A 22,345-nucleotide genomic window follows, 5' to 3' on the forward strand; every position below is an offset into this window, starting at 1 on the left:
TGAACAAACAAACATCGGTGGTCGCCCATTTTGGCATGCGAAATCTTTCTTTTTTTATTATTTTTCTCCTTTTGGGACCTCCGACACCCAGTGAAATGGATGGAAAACCCTGGCCAGCACTAGAGTTATCAATGATGTCACATGCCTTGCTAACAACGATCATATGGACTGACTTTATGACTCCTCCAAGGCAGGAAGTGAGTGCATTATATGGCTTTGTGAATGATGTTGGCTGATATGGTGTAGGGCGTGGCAGAATATAGGCAAGGGTCCTATGGGGTCTGTGTCAAGATATGTGCTTATCCATTCCCCGATTCCTATTATTGTCATCAGACCAGAGCGCAAGGTGAAGAAGGCAGTACAGAAGAGAAAGGCAGATCTGAAGTGTGGTATACATTTTGATTAATTTTAATATAATGGGTTTATTTATTGTCCTCCCTGAATTAATGGCCGCACAACAATCCTCTTCATGACTCCCATGGCGGACAATGACAATGGCAACGACTGGTCCCTCCTTGCACACATTCAAGAGTACAAGTCCCTCACTGCGCTTTCTCTCTCCAAGTTTGATTCTCCTGTGAAGGGTTTTTGACTGGGAATCGATGTCCAGCCATGGTTTCACCATAGTGATAGTTCCAAGGAGGGAGAGAACCTGCAATTGCGCCTCCTCTTCTTTCGGTGCAAGCATCTCTTGGAATATCCTATCCTCCCTCTGTTTATGTTTGATAAGAATCCAAAGAGGCATAGGGATAATCACCCCCAGATGGAGAAGCTGATGGAAGGGTTCATTGATATTATCGAGGCATTTGAGTTTGAGTGGAGAGATGCCCCAGGGGATCCCCTTGCTGAATTAGTGCATTTGAATGAGCAAGGGATTATTGATGCGGTGATGACTGACAATGTGGCCATCTGGGTGTTTGGCACAAAGACTGTTTGGAGGAACCCTTCGTCCTCTCATCTGAAAGCGAAGCCTTTGGAGAAACAGAACCTGTGCAAGTTCTATGATGGTACTGTTATGGACAAGCACTGTTCCATGATGCTTATGATTCTACTCTGCCATCACGGTCATTGGTGTGATGCAGGAACCTTGTTACGTCTGGCTAAGACTGACTTGACAGAGGAGATCTACCGTGAAGTGACTGCTCACCTGAGCAAGGACTTGAAGAAATTCTTGCCTGAATGGCATACTCGACTTGGTCCACATCTAAAAGACACTTCCTACCATGTTCTAAAAGACTTCCCGGACTTGTCCCTTCTCACAACCCTCATTCATCCATGCATTTCAGCCCAGCCAGCTGAAACATACCCTCCCAGGATATGGATGGACAAAGAACCATCCCTCCCCAAGCTCGCACGTATCTGCAAAAAGTACTTCGAGTGGGGCTGGAAGGATAGAATCCTGGTGAGGTTCCACAGCACTATCTGGGGGTCCATCGCTCTGCGGATTCTGCGACAAAAATATCTTTGTCCCTCCCTTTTGGATAACGAGATATTCAGGCATTTTGGAGGGGACAGTGAGGCTGGGAGAGTGGTAGATAGGATTGTGGGTGAGAGGAGTCATGATTTGAATGATGGGACGTGCGAGTATCGAGTTGTAGTTGATATGAGGATGTTGATAGCTTGGACAGAGGCTGGGTTGGAGGGGATGAGAGAGGGGAAAGGGAGGGATGGGGAGGAGGAGGTTGATGGTGGAGAAGAGGTGTCTAAGCAAGAAAAAGGTGGAAAGAAGAAGAGGATACATCCACAACAACCCTTGCGCATTTGGATACCTGAAATAATGGTACAGCACGCGGATGTGGGATTGGTGAAGGAATATGAAAAGGTGTGAGGAGAAGAAAGGAAAGAAGACGAAGCGCAAATGTCAGCCTGCGGAAGACAACGAGGTGAGTGACTTGACTTGGTAGTTTTTTTTTGGAGAGTGAGGCTGATTTCGAGTCCTTTGTTGCAGGACTCGTCTCCCAGGAAGGTTAGGATGGAAAAGTCAGAGGGGCGGCCGTTACTCTCATTTGCTAAGACTCGGAAGGAGTCTTCTCAGTCGAAAGGAGGACCCTCTCAGGCTGAGGGGGAAAGCACTCGTTCGACTCCGAGTCGCAAGTCTTTATTGCAGGGGATGAAGAAGAAATAGTATTAATTTTGTACACGTTTTTGGTATACCCAGTCTGGATTGTATTTCTGGTTTGCTTTTGGATTGTATACTGATATTTTGCTGGACTCGAATTGTGGGCCTTCTTTCTTGCTGAAGAAAAGATTGAAGAGCAAGTAAGAAGAAGGGTGTTATCTTGGTTTGGGAAATCGTGCAGTTTTAGATTGGGCTTCATCATTTCAGGCAGATTATATCGTACTGTTAACCTTGAAATGGAAAAAAAAAAAAATCGAACACCGATTTTATCATTAACCTCATGTTAGCATCCTATCTTTTCCAAGTCAGGAAAGAGAATAACATGAGATGAATAAACTATAGATGTTTGTAATAGTCATAGCAGTATACAGTCAAGCATAAGTATACAATCATCCTGTTTTTGGAGACACATAGAGGGATCAACTTGTGAAACTCGATAAAGGGTTCGAAGGCTGGGAAAACCAATGACCAGACAAATTGAATGTGACAGATGGGGGATGCAATGCAGGAGAAAAGAATCAGGCTACGATGCACTGAGGTTCTGGGGTTCTCTCCTTGTCTACCTTCATACCAGATGGGTGAGGAGTTACCAGTTTGGTGTTTGGTTCACTCTTCATTTACCTTTGTATCATGCTGGCTATGGGAAGGACCCGATATCGTGTAAGGTTGATGAGCTCATTCCTCAGCCTGCATTGGTTTCAGTTGATACATTTGGGGATATAAAAATGTCATACCTTGTCGTATTTCCTGATTACATGGACAAGATTGTTGAAAACCTTGTCGACATTGATCTGCTGCTTTCCAGACATTTCAATATATTGGCAAGCTTGCGGCCCTCTGCATCGACGCATGGGCATCAGAGTACTGTCTTGGGTTGAAGATGGGGGAGGGGTACCTTTAGTGCTAACTTGTCATTCGTGTTCCAAATCACATTTGTTGGCTACAAGGATGATACAAGGGAAGGTGTCTTCATCCAACTTCACTTGAGAAATCCATGCATAGAAAGCATTAATTTCTTCAAATGATTTTCGAGATGTGATGGAGTAGACCAAGAGAAATCCTTTGCTGACACATATCCACTGTTCCCTCATGATGCTAAAAGCACCCTGTTAGGACTGAGATCATAAAACGTGATGGTACAAGATATGATGGAAGGAAATATGTCTTCGTTGTGTGAATGAGAACAGATGATGGCAGTATGCTGAATGGTGGATGGAGACTGAGACTTGAAGCATGGGGAAAGGGTCAAAATTAGATCAGGAAGACTCACCCAAACTTGTTAGATACTTGATATACATCGATCAGTGTGGGCTCATCATCAATCATGCAGCTCTTGTGAGAAATATCTGTGCCACATTGAATGATAGCCTGGAAAGAGTGGTTATTGGGCATACTTACCAGGGTTGATATAATCCAGGTAAGGACCATGAAGGAACTGAAGAGATAATGTCATTGCCCCAACCTCTGTTATGTACGGTTAATTAAGGTGCTGCTAGAATAAAGGGATGATCCATGTACTCACAATCATCACCGATAAGGACAACCTTATATTCTCTAGAGATGCCCATCGTACCCGTATGTATGGTGGATATGGGTACCGTATATACGGGCCCATACCCATACCATCAGGCCCTCCAGAGGCTGCTATACGGTACGGTATATGGTATGGATCTGGTCCGTATAACCTGTAGCATAATATGGCTTTACAGCCATAAATACAGCATCTCATTTAGGCAACAGCAGTGCCTGGCTGCCATGTATGACTGGGGTATTGTTTTGCCTCTCCGTCATGTTCAGTCATGTTGATATGCTTTCCCTCCCGTCTTTCGCTTTGAATACCTTTTCAAAACCTTGGCCCTCAAAGTGTACACTAGAAAAATACATTTCTACTTATTCTACCCCCAAATATGACCCCACAACTCATTAGAAGCCTGTTCTAATGATCTTCAAGTACTGATTATATTCAAATTTGATCACTTCCTTCTCCCTCTTGGTCATTCATGCAAGTATTATTCAACTGAGCCCCTCTTGCCTCTGTCAAAACCTTGGACCCAAATTCCGTGACAACTAAATTAATGTCCCTTTCTTCAGGTGGTAAATTGTGTCTGCTATGGCAAAGAAAGGTGCGTTATTCAGCTTGTGTTGATGTGCAAATGGACTAAACACGATCTCTACCCTTTACAGATCATTTTCGATGAGCTGCACTATTATTCATGCCTAACCATGCATGGGCTGTCAGCTGGCAGCCTTTGGTATGAACTTGTTAATAACATGATCCTGTTCATGAGTGTTTACACTAATTTTGCCTTGCCTACTATATTTATTATACCAGGATTTGCCCATATGACCTGTAGTACCATATTATGGCTGTACTGTATGCTGTACTGTACCATCGAGCACTCCCTAATATTCTCACAAGGTTTCAGCCAAGTAACAGGATCTTTCATCATCAGGCTTTATTAGCAGGAATATCTCTCGCAATTAGTCATGCACCTTGCTTATCCCCTCTACTGCTTTATGTCCCCTGTAAACCTTTGATCCACAACATTTGTACCTTTGCCCCTGAAAATGTGTTGTATGGAGTGATTTGCCCAGACCATGACTTACTGTCTATTCTCATATTTGTACTGAAGGAATGTATCTGCCTGGTTGAGTTCCGGATTCCCTCCAGCAAATCAGCGACAGATTTGCAGTCTGCATATGCTGCCCATCTTGCCAGGAACGTTGTTGCCAAGCACAATGCAACTCATAGCATATTTCTTGGAGCTGTGGATTGTGTCCCTCCTCCTGTCCCACCTGACCAATATGCAGATCTTGTTGCAACTGGCTCTGTCACTTCCAAGGTCTGTACTGATATCTTATCACCTGAAACTGGGAGCAAATGGTGACACTCCCCTCCTCTGCCCTTAACAGCTGATATTGATGATGATTCTGAGTCTCATCATGGCTGAGCCAAAGTGCAAGAGCATATGTGGTCTAATTTGCAACAGTTAGTTCAATGTGCCTCTGGTTCCCAGATGTGGAATCTTGTGTGTAAGTGGAGCTCCCCAAAATCATGGTCTTCCCCCATATCTGTTGATGATTTTGAATATACTTTTCATCATCACATGAATCCACCTTCTTCTCCACCTTCTCACATAGATCCTCTTCTCAAAAGTGTGGCTGATCTGCTTGCTGAGAGCTTGCCTGACCACACAGAAGATCACTCTCCACTTCATTCTTTCTCATGAGTACTTGTTGCTGATGACTAGTGTTGTGAAAGGCTGGGCTGGGCTGGGCTTTTGAGGCTCAGGCAGGGCTTGAGCAGGTTCAGGCTCAGTACATTCATGAGCCCAAGCCTTACAAGGCTCAGGCTCAAGCCTGGGCTTCTGACTCAAAATATATTTCAGCTCATTGGAGTCATTATATGTTAGTATCCATTAAGATATCATTTTGTGAGTTTAATATACTATCTATTGAATCACACAGAGCATCTATGAAGCCATTTTCACTCAATTGGACTTGTCATCATGAAGAAAACATGCTGTGATAACATCACTACCACTCTCAATCAATAAAAACTTGCACATAGATAAGTTCTATCATGAAAGCATGGTAAATCAAACTATCAGATAATATTGGAATGTGTTATATTCATAAGAATTGACTTTAAGAATGAGTATTAACCACCTCTCAAGCCCAAGCCTCAGCCCAAGCCTTGAGCAAGCCTTACTAGCAGGCCGGGCTTTTCAGGGCCAGGTCAGGCTGGGCTGGGCTGGGCTGGGCTTAAGGCTTGAAGCCTGGCCTTTCACAACACTACTGATGACATCTAACATGGTTTGGACCATCTTATTAGTAATAGGGCTAGCACCACCCCTGAGATTGATGAAATCAGTCAAAAGGATGTCCTTGCTATTCCCATTAAGGAACTTGTTCACCTCTTCAACTATTGTCTGCAGAATAATGAGATTCCCCATGCCTGGCTTCTCAGTCTCTTGACAGCTGTACCCAAGAAGAATAGAGACCTCACCATGCCAGAGAACTACCATATTATCAGACTTCAGTCATGCTTGACATGCTTGATGAAACTCCTCACACTTATCATCGACTTTTGTGTGACAGAATGGATGGACAATGCTAATATTCTTCCTTGCTCCCAAAATAGCTTCTGTCATGGAAATTGCACTCATAATAACTCCTTCATTCTCCACATGGCTATTGATCATGCCCACACTCAGGGCCACATTTTATATGTCACCTTTATTGATCTTGAAAATGCCTTTTCTTCAATGGATCTATCTGTTCTTTGGAATAAGCTGCATTGCCTTGGCATTGGAGGCCTCATGTATGACTGGATTCAGCAAATGTACAGAGATATAAAGTATGTCATCAAGATTGGCAGGTCTTGCCATGCCATCTTCACTTCCTCCATTGGTGTTCTCACTGGAGACACTTAGGGATGCCCACTGTCACCATACATATGGTGGATATGGGTACCATATATATGGTCCCGTACCTGTACTGTTGAACCTCTTAAAAACAGTTGTATGGTATGGCCATGGCCCATATAACCCATAGCATAATACGGGTTTATGGCTGTAAATATGGCATCCAAGAATAGCAATAGATTTCTCCCAAAACGGGTGAGTACACATCATTGTCCTAGCCATGCAGGGTTCTTGTCATCTTTCCTTCTCATTTTACACCCTTATTTTCAGTAATTTCAAGTTCTACTATACATTGTTGATATCCTGATTTATTCTGACACCTCCTTTTTTCTTCTGGTCATGCATTTTGCCTAGGTATGACAATGATATCCACACACAAATGACTAGGAAGTATGGGGCACAAAGCAGCCATTTGTTGACCACCACTATCTCTAATGTGGTGACAGTGACAACTAACACCCTCTCTCTTATGATGCTGGAGATGCTCCTTGCATATCTCTGACCAAGTATTAAATCATGTCTTGCTATACGACATCCTATTCAACTCACTGCTTGACATCTATGGCAGTATGGCAATGTTCTTAACACATGGCTTTGTTGCGGCTCTTCTGTGTGAAAGTCTCAACTTCTCTGCTGGAATATTCAACCCTTTTGTATGATGGTAAGCCTTAAGATATGCACAAGATCATAGAGCCTTAATTTTTTTGACAAAGAGAAGTGCTAATATTATGGCCTTACCCCTATTTTCCTTATCTTATCCTTATCTCCCAGACCTACGATATTCTGCTGGCACACCTCCTATCCATTTACCCAGTTGCCGCTGATGTGAATGAGATGCTCTATAGGTGCTAGAGCAATGCCTCATCCTGCAAGTACTTCGGGAAGAGGTGGTAGTATGAGTCAAAGGGTGGATTGCTGAGGTAATCTACTTCTAAACTTGGACTAAACTATCTGTAACTACTAAATCTGGCTAACTGAATATTACTATAAAGAAAACATAATCCAAGTTCAAAACGGGGTACACCCCATCACCACATCTCAGATGACCAATGTACCACATGTGCTATCATGCTTCTCCTGATGGCATCATGCTTCCAAGTGGTTCAGCAATACAGACTGCTAGTTGAAGGTGGTCTACAGGATGGGGACTGCTCAGACGGAGTCCCGTGTCGATGCAGGTGATATGTGCTCTTTACTCTCATTTGCTGGGGACACACTTCTTTCAGTATCCTCACTCCTCATTTGCTACAGAGTGCACTTCTCAATGCACACACCCTAGTAGGCACTGTTATTAGTACAAGTCTAGCATGTATTTAAGCTAGCCTATGCTGTGGCCTTAGACCCCAGCTTTGGCTAAGGTTATACACTCCTAACTCTTATAAGCTCCTTGCTTTCACTATTTAAGTGATGCCCTAACTTCTCACAATCTGCCAAACACTCTCTAACACTGAATCACAGAATGCAAGTGACAGGATAGAGATCATTGTTACAATTTTTCTTTATCTTATCTGGACTTGACAGTGCTTATACTTTATCTTGCTGCATGCTTAGGAGAAGAGCAGTTATTCTAGCATGAGCTTGTCCTACCAGTCCCACACGAACACCATGGACTGCTATGCTTTACTATGGCTCGTTACAAGCTGCAACACTCTAACACATTAATAGACGAGTACCAACAGACAGTCGCATGTTGTTATGTACTAACTCTAATCTGAACCAAGGCTGATCTCTATCCTGTCACTTGCATTCGGTGATTCAGTGTTAGAGAGGCGTTGGTTGATTGTGAGAAGTTAGGCGTCACTTATAGCGAAAGCAAGGAGCTTGTAAGAGTTAGGAGTATATAACCTTAGCTGAAGCTGGGTCTAAGGCCACAGCGTAGGCTAGCTTAAATACATGTTAGACTTGTACTAATAATAGTATCTACAAGGGCACGTGCAGTGAGAAGTGTGCCTTTCAATGAATGAGGAGGGAGGACACTAAAAGAAGTGCACTCCCGACGAATGAGAGTAAAGAGCGCATGTCACCTGTGTCTGCATGGGACTCCATCTGAATGGGCTGCATCCTGTAGACCGCCCTCGACTAGCGGTCGACTCCTGTCCAACTACTAAGAAGCATGATGGTGCATGCAGCTTGTCAGTCATCCAGGATGCGGCAGCTATGAACTGGGGTGACAGCAACCAGGTAAACAGGTAAGGAGTGTGCTGGTGGAATATTGTGGGTCCGAGAGATAAGATAGGCAGGTCTGGGGTTCTGAGGGATAAGGATAAGATAAGATAAGAAAAATAAGGGTAAAACTGTAATAATACCCTCCGACTAAGACTGTTGTCCCGACAGTCCTTTAGATGTACTCACTCCCTGAGTCGAGGGAGTTAGTAGATTCTATATCTGATTCATAGTCCCTGTTTTGTTCCAAAGCAGACATGCCCCATTCTTCTAGAGAGAAGCTGGGGTCGGTCTGAGTCATTAGAGGAGACATGGAATGCTCATCTTTGAAGATGTCTTCATCTGTGTCTGATGAATAAAAGCCCTGTTCGTTGAAGGATAATGGATCGGTATGATTCCTATTTGAGATTGGAAAGAGTGTTGGGTTCTCAGTTGAAGAGCCAGGAGATGATATGGTTATACATCCCCCTTTGTTTTCCAAGTGTTATAAATTGTGATCCTCTACGTGGTCTTCTTTGTTCTCATATTGTTTGACAAGTTCTTCAGCATGGGCGAGATTGCTCCTCTTGACCTAGGTAGCTTCCTCCACTGGGTATCCCTTCCACTTGACCAAATATTCTGTTATGGTCTCTGGCTGTGTCCTCAGCTGATGATACAGTCATGGTCCTGAAGTAGTTCTTCTACTTCGTATTTTTCTTCACCTTCCATGAGTTCCAGCTCAGGTGGCAGAGGTTTTTCCTGGTTGGAAAACTCCGGAGGGACATACAAAGTTAGGTATCGTTCGTTGAACTTGTTATGGATCTTCCATCCTGGCGGTAGCTTTAGTTCGTATGTGGAGGGTCCCTTTTTGGAGATTATTTCAAAGGGGCCAACACGTTTGTTATCTAGCTTTTTCGCCGGTCGGGGAAGGTGAAGGTTGGTTGAATCCAACCAGACTTTGTCATCTGGTTGGTATTCCTGCACAGGATGAGTGTGTTTGTCATAAGCCTTTCTCATAACCTTGGCAGCTTTATTCAGAGAGTGTTCCACTTGTTTGCATACTCTCTGGAGGCTTTCAACGAAGTCAGTTACCGATGGTGTTTCCGACGGCCTCACCATGGTTGGGTGAATCTCCCCATCTCGTCCAAAGACTATTTTGATGGGGGAGAAGCCCATTGCAGAGTGTTGGCAGTTGTTGTGAGCGAATGCTGCCCACTGCAGCCATTCACTCCAGTCGTCCTGTTTGTGGTTAATGAAAACTCAAAGGTACTTTTTGAGTTCTTGGTTAACCCATTCCGTTTGTCCATCCGTCTGAGGGTGATAAGCCATTGACGGATTTCCTTGAATATTCATCATTGCGTATAGCTCGGTGATGAATTTCGATACGAATTGGGGTCCCTGGTCAGAGATGACTTTGGAGGGGGTGACCCCAAATCGGCAAATGATCTCATCACATAGGATTTTGGCCCATCCACTCGATGAGAGTTCTTTCGTGCATGGAATCAGCAAGATATATTTTGAGAATCGGTCTACAATGACTAGCACTGCATCGTAGCCCTTAGATTCTGGAAATCCAGTGACCATATCGACTGAGATATGTTCCCAAGGTCAAGATGGTATGGCGTTGGGATGTAGCAGGGCTGCCTTCCGCTGCATGTTGGTTTTTGTCCTTTGACACACTTCGCATCCTCATATGTAGGTTTCCACATCTCTTTGTAGTTTAGACCACCAGTAATCTCTTAGGATCAATTCCTTGGTCTTTTCGATTCCTGGGTGTCCTGCTGAGATGTGGTCATGGTAATGGGAGATGAGCTCCCCTTGTAGTGTGTGATCACGAGGGACGTAGATATATCCATCATAGTGGAAAAGGTGGTCCTTTTCGATGACCCCCTTCTCATGACTGAGGCTTGAAGCAATTCCTTTGTCCCATCATTGCACCTGTAGCTGCTACTTTGATGCATCAAACACTATTAGTTGATAGTTAATTGTGATACATCAGGAGTGTCAGTTTACATCCAGCCCATATACAGTAATTCCATCAGGATGACAAAGTGGCTTAGTAAGCTTCCCAATCTGTGTCAATAATGGCATCATTAGAAAAGAGAGCAATTCCGGGAATTGAACCCAAAACCTCAAAAATAAATCCAATAATGTCACAGGACTTTCTCGAGCAGGCATGCTAACCACTACACCATACTGGCATTATATATCTTTTCATCCCTTAATATTCATGACCTCATATTGATGCCCTCCCTTTGCTCCGCTCTGGTGCGCTCTTTTGCCTTTTTAGGCTCCCCAAATCAGCCCATCAATTTTGGCTGGATCCAGTGGCAGTGCCGCATTTTTAATACCCAAAATAGGGGCTATTTTCCGGTCAAAATACCTATTGGGCTATTCTCAGGCTACTGGCTGGGCCAGGGGATGGCACTATAATCTGTATAGACATAAACAACATAAAATAGAGCCCTCTAATGATGCATAGGAGCCCTGTATAGTGGGATAAAAGGGTAATATAATGAAAATCGCATAAATATTCGCTTTTGGGGGCTGCTGCATGCATTGGATCAGCTGGAGGACTTCACCAATCGATTCCCTGACCTTGAAAACACCCAAACGACCCCTCCACAGTACTTTTGGCACACTTTATTCCTGGAGATAAACGAAAATATTCGCTTTTTAGGGTGCAGCATGCTCCAGATCGCTTTGAAAACATTACCAGTCGAATCCTATGCTATAAAAACCCTAGAATACATCCTCCTTCGTAATATAGGTCCAGTATAATACAGTATAAAAGGGGGTATTAGGGGGCATACATCGATTATTTTGTTTTTCGCACTTCGGATGGCCTGGGGAGCATCACCAATGGATTCCCTGGTATTAAAAACCCCAAAACAACTCCAGCCTTCATTTATAGGGTCTCAAAAACGACAGAAATAATGCAGTTTAGGAGGAGCACATGTAATAAATCCTATTTCTGGGCTTCGGACCACTTCTGAGTTTTGTCTATTGTGTTTATTGACCTAAATAACACTCAAATGACCCCACAGGACAAAGGAAACCATCAGAAATACATGATAAAAAGAGTAATAGGGGGATGGAGGAGACATACCTTATATTTCGCATTTCTAATAGTTAGAGAGGGTATTCTTGTTATATAACAGACTATATATATTGTACAATGGTGTGTACGAAGCCCCATGGATATCCGAAATGTATTGAATGAGATATGAGCAGATCATTCTGTAAAACAGGAGGAGCACATCCCATATTTCGATGTTCTGCTCATTCTATGGCCTGGGGATCATCAGATTCGGATTCCTTGACCCAAAAAACAGTAGGGCCACCTGTCATCCATAGGAGCCATTTTACCCAGATAACACATACAGCCATATGTAGCTACAGGACAATATAAGTAACAAATGAGAGAACATCTTGTACTTCGGAGTTTGAACATCTGAATACCATGGATGATAGGTGGCCCTACTGTTTTTTGGGTCAAGGAATCCGAATCTGATGATCCCCAGGCCATAGAATGAGCAGAACATCGAAATATGGGATGTGCTCCTCCTGTTTTACAGAATGATCTGCTCATATCTCATTCAATACATTTCGGATATCCATGGGGCTTCGTACACACCATTGTACAATATATATAGTCTGTTATATAACAAGAATACCCTCTCTAACTATTAGAAATGCGAAATATAAGGTATGTCTCCTCCATCCCCCTATTACTCTTTTTATCATGTATTTCTGATGGTTTCCTTTGTCCTGTGGGGTCATTTGAGTGTTATTTAGGTCAATAAACACAATAGACAAAACTCAGAAGTGGTCCGAAGCCCAGAAATAGGATTTATTACATGTGCTCCTCCTAAACTGCATTATTTCTGTCGTTTTTGAGACCCTATAAATGAAGGCTGGAGTTGTTTTGGGGTTTTTAATACCAGGGAATCCATTGGTGATGCTCCCCAGGCCATCCGAAGTGCGAAAAACAAAATAATCGATGTATGCCCCCTAATACCCCCTTTTATACTGTATTATACTGGACCTATATTACGAAGGAGGATGTATTCTAGGGTTTTTATAGCATAGGATTCGACTGGTAATGTTTTCAAAGCGATCTGGAGCATGCTGCACCCTAAAAAGCGAATATTTTCGTTTATCTCCAGGAATAAAGTGTGCCAAAAGTACTGTGGAGGGGTCGTTTGGGTGTTTTCAAGGTCAGGGAATCGATTGGTGAAGTCCTCCAGCTGATCCAATGCATGCAGCAGCCCCCAAAAGCGAATATTTATGCGATTTTCATTATATTACCCTTTTATCCCACTATACAGGGCTCCTATGCATCATTAGAGGGCTCTATTTTATGTTGTTTATGTCTATACAGATTATAGTGCCATCCCCTGGCCCAGCCAGTAGCCTGAGAATAGCCCAATAGGTATTTTGACCGGAAAATAGCCCCTATTTTGGGTATTAAAAATGCGGCACTGCCACTGGATCCAGCCAAAATTGATGGGCTGATTTGGGGAGCCTAAAAAGGCAAAAGAGCGCACCAGAGCGGAGCAAAGGGAGGGCATCAATATGAGGTCATGAATATTAAGGGATGAAAAGATATATAATGCCAGTATGGTGTAGTGGTTAGCATGCCTGCTCGAGAAAGTCCTGTGACATTATTGGATTTATTTTTGAGGTTTTGGGTTCAATTCCCGGAATTGCTCTCTTTTCTAATGATGCCATTATTGACACAGATTGGGAAGCTTACTAAGCCACTTTGTCATCCTGATGGAATTACTGTATATGGGCTGGATGTAAACTGACACTCCTGATGTATCACAATTAACTGTCAACTAACACCTTTCAAACAGAAATCTAGCAGACCAGGCTGATCATTGGTGATTGCTGGTCACTCTTCAAATTTTGCTGTGAATTTCTTCCTCTATTGGCATTACTAGAGCATGGAAGAATTCTGGCTTTAGGAGGATAATATCATCATTATCCTTTTTCCCTTGATCGTGATCAGCCTGCCAACTCAAGAGGTCAGCTTTCCTGTTGGACGCTCCTGGTTTGTGGTTGAGTGTGAAATGGTATTCCGCCAACTCAGTGACCCATCGCGCTTGTCTGCGATTGAGTTTCTGAGGTTTGCGGAAATATTGTAGGTTCGAGTGATCCATCCAGATTTCGAAATCTTGACAGGCACCCATGAGATAATGTTGCCATTCTTCCAAGACGATCATTATTGCTAGTAGTTCCTTGTCATAAATCTTGTAATTCCATTCTGTCGCAGAAAGAGACTTCAATAGAAATGCAATTGGATGCCATTTCCCTTCCTGTTCCTGTGACAGGATGGCCCCAATTGCCCCTTTGCTGGAGTCTGCCTCCATGTGAAATTTGTTGTAGTCATTTGGCATTGCCAAAACGACTCCCGTTGCGAATTGACATTTGAGCTCTTCAAATGCTTCTTGTTGTTCCTTCCCCCATGTCCAAGGGACTTTCCCTGTGAGTTTTGTCATCAGTTTGACAATCGCACTATAGTGCCAGATAAATTGTCAGTAAAAATTGGTAAATCCTAGGAATGATTGTAGTTCCTGCTTCTTGGAGGGCGCCAGCCAGTCCATGATACCAGCAATTTTTATTGGATCCATTTTAATGGACTCTTCGCTGATAATGACTCCAAGGTACTCAGTCTTGAGTACCTCGAATTCACATTGTTCTGCTTTCAAGAACAACTTGTTCTTGCGCAAAATCTTTAGGACCTCTCGCACAATTCTTTGGTGTTCCACCTTGTCCTTCATGAAGATGAGGATGTCATCCAAATAAATGGTGACCTTCCCCTGAGCAATGAGATCTTTAAAGATATCATTCATCATCCACTGGAACATGGCAGGTGAATTGGTTAGTCCAAAGAACATGACCATGGGCTCATAGAGTCCTTGGTTAGTGTGAAATGTGGCCTTGAATTCATCTCCCTTCTTGATTTGGATGTTGTTGTATCCCCAACAGACGTCTAGCTTAGTGAAATACCTCACATCCTTGAGCTTATCCATAAGGTCGGAAATAAGTGGTAAAGGATAGCGATTTTTGATGGTTATTTTGTTAAGCTTGCGGTAGTCTTGTACTAGCTGCAGCTTTCCATCCTTTTTCTTGACAAAGAAAAAGGAGGACACCATAGAGGACTTGGAGGGTCAAATTTGGCCAGTGGCCAGGTTTTCATTGAGGAATTTGTCCAATTCCTCTTGTTCCTTTGGATTCAAGGGATATATCTTGCAGTCTAGAGGGGTGGAAGTTCATCGAAGTTTTCTTTGGCGAAAACGTTGACGAAGTCTCAGTAATGTTCGGGGATAATTTCCTCGAATGATTTCACTTCCTTCCCCTCATGGGCCTTGGCTGCCAGGTCATTGGCTTTATGCCCCACTGCTTATATATGGAAGGCCTCCTCAAAGTCTATGATGAGGATTGTATCCTCATCTTCGACTTCAGTTCCCCACTGTTGTTCTGGATCCTTGTCTGGAAGGCGGAACAGTATCTTGCGGCAATCGCATCATGCTAAAGTTACTGAACCTGTGTCCCAGTCGATGAGTGGGTTGTGCCTTTGTAGCCAATCATGTCCTAGGAAGATGGGTGTGGTTCCTAGATCAACGACTGCTAACTCGATACGTTCGCTGTGATCTCTGATCTTGAGTCGGACTTCAGCGAACTTGGTGATATCACCACCTTTGTTTTGGGTACCATCTGCATTATAGACCAGAGTGGGGTGAGCTGCTTTATGTGTGGTAATGCCATGATCATGGGTCCACTGTCAGTCAATAGTGCTCCCTGTACAGCCACTGTCGATCAGGGCTTTTGCAGAGTGATGAGCCATGGTATCGAAGGTTTCCAATTGTAAGGTGATTGTGATATTTTGCCCCTTCACTCCTTGGACATATTGGGGTGGTTTGGTAAGCTGGTCCATATGTTCCAGCTTTCGGTATTCGTCCAGATAGGACTCCCCAACTTGGTTTTCCAGGTCAGTTACCAGTGGCTCATCCACCTCTGTTTGTCATTGAGGGTGGACCCACTGTTTGAGAAGTGATATCTTCTCTCCTGGGGTCTTGGCGAGTCACATAGCTCACCGAGTCCAGGCAGCTCCAAAGGGCTTTAGCCATTGGGAGCCCTGAGAGTACTCCTCCGATATTGGAGATATCGGGGTCTTCCTCTCATCGTCGCAGTCCATAGGCTGCAAAGGCCCTGCTCCTATGACCGTGCGACCGGTGAAGAGGCTGGCTGTGGGCACCTGTGGAATAGTGAGCGGGCTAAAAGGCGAACCTCAAAAACCCACACACACACTCACACAACTACACAAACTACAATCACCCTTGTAAGTTCTAGGGGGAGCGATTATTTCTAATGCGATCCAACTATACTTCAATATCTCGAAGAGTTTCTCTTATTCTCAGCGCTCTTAGCGAAGCTAAGCTTTCTCTAATGAATTCCTAAGTCTAGGAACTTTTTACAGGAAGATCGTTCACTGGCACGACGCAACCTTCAAGGCAGATTTGAGTTATAATACACAAGGGACACTGATCCCAACAGAAACAGAGGCAATACATGCCGAAACTTTAGTGAGCTCGCTAAAAGAACACCACAGGCAAGCACTGACTTAGCCCGCTCGCTACACAACTGTATGTAGGGGTTCTCCAACTAACTCCAGCAGGTTATCTCGACTCAAGAACACTTCAGAAGTGCTCGGAAAACAGATTCAGAAACGGAATTTCGAACAGAACTGACACGGAACAGACTGAAACAGAACAGAACAGAATGGAACAGAACAGGACAGATCTCAGATTTCCACTTCAACACATTCTCCGAACAGACTTATCACACTTAACAGAACAGAAACAGCATCACTGATTCATATTCGCTCTGACTAAGTTCTCAAAAGTCTTATCAAAAGGGTATCTCGTATTTCTCTGAGTGAGCTCGCTAATTCTATGCACAGCTCGAAGTCACAAACTGATCCTTTGTTACAGTACCACCTTCAACACGTGCACGGGAACTCGGGGGCTCGAAACTTGGCCTCTACCTACTGTAACCAGTCTACTTATACTACAGGGGAATTAGAATTACAAACATTGCGCAGTACCCAGACTCCTACATGCGTAGCACATTGCCACCGCCGCCTTACTGAGCATCCGAGTCGGACTTCCCAGTTTTAGTCTCATTTCTATAGTGAGCTCACTAAACGCGTGCCAAGAGGTGCTCTCCCGACACCCGCGGGCTCGTTCTCTAGCAACCGACAGGTCTAGGCGCATGGAACTATCAGTTCTGGTGTATGTCATTCAGGACTTCTTTCTTGGATTCACTGAGGCTTCTCGTAGACACGGCAATGAGTGAGTCTTCAAACAATGGGACTCAGAACAATGGAACGCGGGCTCGCGGACTTCGGCCGAAGCCCATTGCCCAAGCTCGTGCCGGTGATATCTGTCACCTCGCTTAAGGATTTCCCTGGATTTTCAGGTATGGCGCGTCACAGTTAGCGAGCGCACTAAGTGTTCTCAGTGCCAGTGCAATCTTCAAGGTTTTATCTAGCTCCCACGAGTGTGCTTGTAAGTTAGAGCCTAAGGCATTGGGTATAGGGTTTGGCCTTCTCATCATGCATGCCTGTCAGGTACAGTGCTGTGACTAAGTCCTGTTTAGAATCCCGTTGCTTCTTATGCCATAAGTTATATTCCATATCATTGCACTGCGTAGCATTAGTGTCGACGCGTAGTTTTAGTCCGTTTGCTCACTATTTCTCAGTATGCGTGTAAAACACTCTAGATTGCAAAATTACATGCGTAAATAGGCTGCAGTCGCAACACCGGTCAGTTCCCTTTCACCTCAGTGCGGACACCCACTCGGGTTAGTTGGGACTTCACTGGATTTTGGAGAGTTCTGTAAACTCTTTAAATAACTAGGATTGCCTTTGCCGTTAGCATCATCCTATAAGGAGGCATGTACCTGGGAAGGGGAGCCTCTCTCCCCTGTTTGGCCCACTTGATCCTTGTGGGCGATTGAGCCTTTTCAGCCGATGTCCTCTAGGATAGAGGTGGCCGTTCCCTGGTTATCCTTTCTACTTGGTTCCACGTATGGTGCTGGGTTGCCTCCTGAGGCTTTACAACAGTCCGCCATCGGGTCTGCTGGACCCCATTGGCCCTCGGCCTCATCCCTAGGCTCGCCTGGATTCTCCAACCTCACCATCACTGAAGTGGTCTGTTGTCGGAGAACCTTGGTGCATGGAGGAGGTGCCAGTTCACCATCGTCTGGATCCACCGCCACTATATGTGGCTTTCCTGGGAGTTGGACTATATAGTCCTTGTTTTGACCTCCCATATGGCGGACGTCACCCACAGGGAACAACGACGTCGCACCCCCAGGGTTCCACCCTGGTTGCCTGCTGAACTGGTAAATTCCGCTGCATCGTATGTGCGCTCCAAAGGGTTATTTGCAGTGGCTTGGACACAGCCGGTACCACCAGTACTAGGACTTGACTGGTGGGGTTCATTGCTAGTGAAAGCAGCAGAAATCCCATGTATGCTGTTGATGAGCAAACTCGAGGGTCCCCCTCCTGCTTTTAAGTAAGCGTCGGATGGCTGGGACAGGCACGAGGAGCCCCGTCAATCCTGGGCTTCATTCCTGGTCATACCTGGACTCTTGATCTGTTGATCGAGAATTCGATCTGGGTTCTTGATTGAATGATCAAGAGTTGCTTCTGGATCCTCGATTGACTGATCGAGATCTGTCCCGCACTGGTACAGCCTCGAGTTGCTAGTCAGGTCCAACCCTTTTGTGCCCAACCCTCAGGGTTCATTGCCCGATGGGCGGTGGTAATCCCCTGCTACACCGTTCTTGTTTTGTGAGTCCTTCATAGTGTGGGATGAATATGATATATTGTTACAAGTATCTACAGATACAACATAAGTGTGGATATTCATGTCATAAGGTGCACCATGATCAACCCCAGCCAACGAAGTAGAATCGCAGAGTCCTATGCCAGCATCTCTTTTATTTCCTCGATCTCTATTGAGCTAGCGAGGTCTTCTTCCTCTATTTCTGCTAGAACGGCTCAGAGGCGGGTTGTGAAAGTTGATGGCTTTTTCTTGGGGAATTTCAACCATTTTGACTTGTCAGGCAGGCACTTATTGTCCTGCCCCTGGTGTCCGGTGTGTCTGCACCAGAAACATCGCTTTTCTCTTTTGAGACGATCAATGTCCATAGGTTCACCTTCACCACCGTAGGTGAATCCAGTGGCATCCCTTTTGCCCTTCGAGCCACTCAAAGAGCCCCCTGCTGTTCCGGGCTTGGAACCAGCGGTCCCACTGGGATACTTCCCACCTTGGGCGAGATGAACTCAATAGTTCTCGTCCACTTGTAGGACCCTGCGCCTCCACTCCCAGTAGGTGGTAGGCCACATATTGTCTCCACCCATAATAATCTGTTTGATATTGGGCCGGATTGCGAGGGCGACGACTTCCTCCATTTCCTCGTCGTTGTGGAAGCGCTCGGCTTCCACAGCCAGCTGTTCGAATCTCTCGAAGAGTTTGATGGCTGTCTTGAACTGCACTTGTTGCAGTTTCTTCCATTGCATTCGCTTGATTTGGACCTCCGCTACCTCCCTGAAATGTACTCGGACATTCTCCTGAAAGGTTTCCCAGGAGGGGAGGCGAAGTCTCCTGCTGTGTGGGTCCTTGTAGTGTCGTTGCTGATGGACCCACCAGGTCATCGCTTCCCCACCAAATTGGTGGGCTGCAAAGACCACTTGACTTGGGCCATACCCATATGCTTCGTTAAGTGCAAAGTATTGGGCAAAGACCTCGAAGTAGTATTCGCAGTGATTAAAGAAGCGATCTAAGTCACTGGCCTTCCCATGGAATTTGTTGGGGACTTCTATCAGCGTCAGTTTTACATTTCCCCAAGGGTTGGGTTGTCCATCGGGGATAACCCATCCATTTGGCGGGTCGGGGGGCAGAGGGGGGTTGGTAGGTCGTGGTAGTGATCAGAGATTTTGATCACTACAGGGTGACGGTGGTTGCGCCGGAGGTTGAGGTGGTATGGGTGGAGGTCCTCCTCCACCTCCTCCTGGTCCTCCTGGGCCACTGCCACCTCCTCTGGGAACTGCAGGTGCTGGTTCACCTGTTTTTCCCATTGGCGCCGTTTGTGAGGATTCTCCGACCATGCTACGGGCATGGAAGGTGCCTCCTCCTGCCACTTCCAGTCCTAAGGCGCTGGAAGGTGCCCAGGTAATGTCCAGAATTAGGTTTTCTGAGCCTACTATTCCCAGGTTAGGGAACAATTCCTCACCGTAGCACCTTCCTGGCGCTACGGGGTGGTCGGGATGTAATTTGTTTCAGTCAATGGTGGCATGATACCATGTTTCGGTGTGAAGTATCCTGTCTTCCAGTGTGGAACCTAGTTCTGCAGCATTGTATGCTTGTCCTTGGTCAGACATGGTCCAATCCACATTGTACCGCAATTGTCTGCTTGTCCATTCTAACATCTGCTGCCATGTTAGATCATATATTTGCTGGTCCATAAGCCCCTGTGCTTGAGCCCTGGATGAACTCGGGTGGGTCATCGGAGGGGCTTCCGCTATGGGGGCTACTGGGCTCATCCTCCTGGAGCCATTGTTTGATGACCATCCCGGCTCTGGTCCAGGGATCTGACCTGTTGTCGTGATTGGGCGGGTAGCCAATGACCTGGTATCTGGAGAATATCATATATCCTGCATACCAGTCATCGTTCCACTGCCATACGCCCCAGAAGTATCAGCAGTACTCATCCCAGATCTCCAGGGCGTCTTCACATCTCCAGATCCAGGGCCATAGTCCTCGGGGAGGGAGGAAACCTCCATCATAACTGTCGGGTAAGAATCCTCCCTCTGGTGCAAGGAAGGGTTCAAGCTCGGCAGGGGGCTTTGCTCCCTCGTACTCGACCGTGGCCAGGGCTCTGAGATGGCGACAGATGGGGCAGTTGCAGTAGGGGTATGGATGGGGAGGGGTCTGGTCAAGCTCTCTCGGGACACGGTTCGGGAGGATGATAGGGTCCAGAAAGGGTTGGTCTCTGGCAAACCAGTCGAGGATTCTGTCTCCTTCTGGGGTGTCTCCTGGAAAGATGACCCACTGGCCCCCATTAATCGAGGATCCTGGGTGGGTGTAGTACTCTGGGAGCTCCTCATTATTACTGTCAGAGTACTTGGTGAATACGACATCGTCGGGTCCATCTTCGATGGCGTCATTTGTGGAAGTCTCTGAGATGTGGGCGAAACGTGGCTCTGCAAAATCTCTGAGGTCGGCGATGGTGATAAGAGTCTGGGGGAGAACTTCGGACTCGGTGATATGCCTGGTATCAGGCTACCCATAGATTTTGCGATTTTACATCAGTTTATGCAATCTACAAGCAGTACAGAGAGCTACAGTGGAGGCTTCGCGCTGGTAGCTAAATACTACATAAAGAATGAAAGCACGGCAGTACAGAACGGACTTAGAAACGACGTCTCGAAGAGTCAATTCTACCAGCCGTCAACACGCCAAGCTAAGCCCCACCTAAACAAGACTATTACAGTCAAATCTTGGGGACTCGTCTGTATGGAGTATAAAAACCAAGAAGTTAAAGAATGGAATGAACTAGATGCCTCGTCACCTCGACGAGTAGAAAGAACCTGTCAAGAAAAATTGCTAAAGTCGAGAAACAGATCAGCCTTCGAGATCAACTCAGGCTAGGAAAGGAATAACCTTGGAAGAATGAATAGCCGCATTGGGTACCAAGATGACCGATCTTGATCGTGCAGTGATCAACAGAATATAATCTTGGACCTGCAGTCAATCGCGATTGGTGGTTACATCCTCGAGATCCTGCGCATACTGCAGTATTTCATACATACAGCACGTGGCAAGCCTTGCAGATGGAAGAAGGAGCACCCACAGACTAGTAGGGCACTCCTCGGCAACAGAATAACCTGGCGCAGTCGTGTCGAACTGAATAGAAACTATGGGATGGCGTGATACTTGTAGGATAGTGACTCACCATTTGTATTAATTCCAAAGCTCGTACCATAATTACTGTAGATACGGGCTCCTATACCTAGAACATGAATCATATAAATTAGCAGCGACTAGACGCATAACGGGAGGAAAGCATTCCCCCGTGTTTGTGCTAGTAGTCTGTATAGCTACCTAATCAATCACTGGTTTTATTGCATATCCTCGACTGAAGTGAATTAAGTTACCAAAGTCAACCCATAAGGGTGACTACAGTAATCTAGAAGAGTTAAATAGGAAGTAGAGCCATCCCCGCATTTGTGCCTTGCTAGTTAATTGAACTGCTCTGCGGACAAAGGCCTCGTGCTCTCTCTCTCCGAGATTAGTGATCTAGACGTGCTGAGTCGACTTTAAGTCAAAAGACCTCATCTAGTTGAAGTAAAATAAGCCCTAGAACACTTTAAGTTCGAACAATCGTCAAGTTCAAGGAACTCCAGAGTCTGTGTACTCTTTGCAAGTCTTGTACTTGAAGTCAGAACCTGAGCGTTCTTTGTAGAGTGATTTTGCACTCTTTGTAGACCTCGGAGTCTTTGGTTGTTTGATTATTTGAAGTGTCCGCTAGAAGCTCTTCTAGATGACGTTGAAATGAGTATAACTTGCTCGACTAT

The 22,345-nt window shown here is 45.2% G+C and overlaps 3 protein-coding genes and 2 pseudogenes across 5 annotated transcripts; 3 read left to right on the forward strand and 2 right to left on the reverse strand.

Annotated features, from left to right (window-relative positions):
• Window positions 1-469: 469 nt before the first annotated feature.
• EV420DRAFT_1732682 (uncharacterized protein) lies at window positions 470-2,125 on the forward strand (the record flags this gene model as incomplete). Its single annotated transcript, XM_060479942.1, has 3 exons — window positions 470-577; window positions 611-1,822; window positions 1,949-2,125. The coding sequence occupies 3 exons, from the start codon at window positions 470-472 to the stop codon at window positions 2,123-2,125; spliced, it is 1,497 nt and encodes a 498-aa protein (XP_060334596.1).
• Window positions 2,126-2,557: 432 nt separating this feature from the next.
• On the reverse strand, window positions 2,558-3,687 carry EV420DRAFT_1745638 (uncharacterized protein). Its single transcript, XM_060480142.1, has 5 exons — window positions 3,518-3,687; window positions 3,390-3,487; window positions 3,051-3,214; window positions 2,854-3,026; window positions 2,558-2,806 (listed from the first exon to the last, which is right to left on the reverse strand). The coding sequence occupies exons 1-5, from the start codon at window positions 3,545-3,547 to the stop codon at window positions 2,795-2,797; spliced, it is 477 nt and encodes a 158-aa protein (XP_060334597.1). The 5' UTR covers window positions 3,548-3,687; the 3' UTR covers window positions 2,558-2,794.
• Window positions 3,688-6,114: 2,427 nt separating this feature from the next.
• On the forward strand, window positions 6,115-6,450 carry EV420DRAFT_1234959 (uncharacterized protein; the record flags this gene model as incomplete). Its single annotated transcript, XM_060466573.1, has 1 exon — window positions 6,115-6,450. A coding segment is annotated over one exon (336 nt), but the record flags the coding sequence as incomplete, so codon positions are not given.
• Window positions 6,451-10,791: 4,341 nt separating this feature from the next.
• On the reverse strand, window positions 10,792-10,889 carry EV420DRAFT_t91 (annotated as a pseudogene). The gene has a single exon. The product of its transcript is annotated as a tRNA-OTHER (tRNA).
• A 2,416-nt stretch (window positions 10,890-13,305) lies between these two features.
• On the forward strand, window positions 13,306-13,403 carry EV420DRAFT_t88 (annotated as a pseudogene). Its single transcript has one exon. The product of its transcript is annotated as a tRNA-OTHER (tRNA).
• Window positions 13,404-22,345: the final 8,942 nt, after the last annotated feature.

The sequence above is a fragment of the Desarmillaria tabescens genome (assembly GCF_030435595.1).
Source record: "Desarmillaria tabescens strain CCBAS 213 chromosome Unknown EV420scaffold_8, whole genome shotgun sequence".
Classification (NCBI taxonomy): domain Eukaryota; kingdom Fungi; phylum Basidiomycota; class Agaricomycetes; order Agaricales; family Physalacriaceae; genus Desarmillaria; species Desarmillaria tabescens.

Coding starts and splice junctions, on each gene's coding strand:
- EV420DRAFT_1745638 (XM_060480142.1), bottom strand. CDS start 3,547: ATGGTCCTTACCTGGATTATATCAACCCTG. Junction 3,488..3,517: donor CCTGGATTATATCAACCCTG/GTAAGTATGCCC, acceptor CACTCTTTCCAG/GCTATCATTCAATGTGGCAC. Junction 3,215..3,389: donor CAAGTATCTAACAAGTTTGG/GTGAGTCTTCCT, acceptor GGGTGCTTTTAG/CATCATGAGGGAACAGTGGA.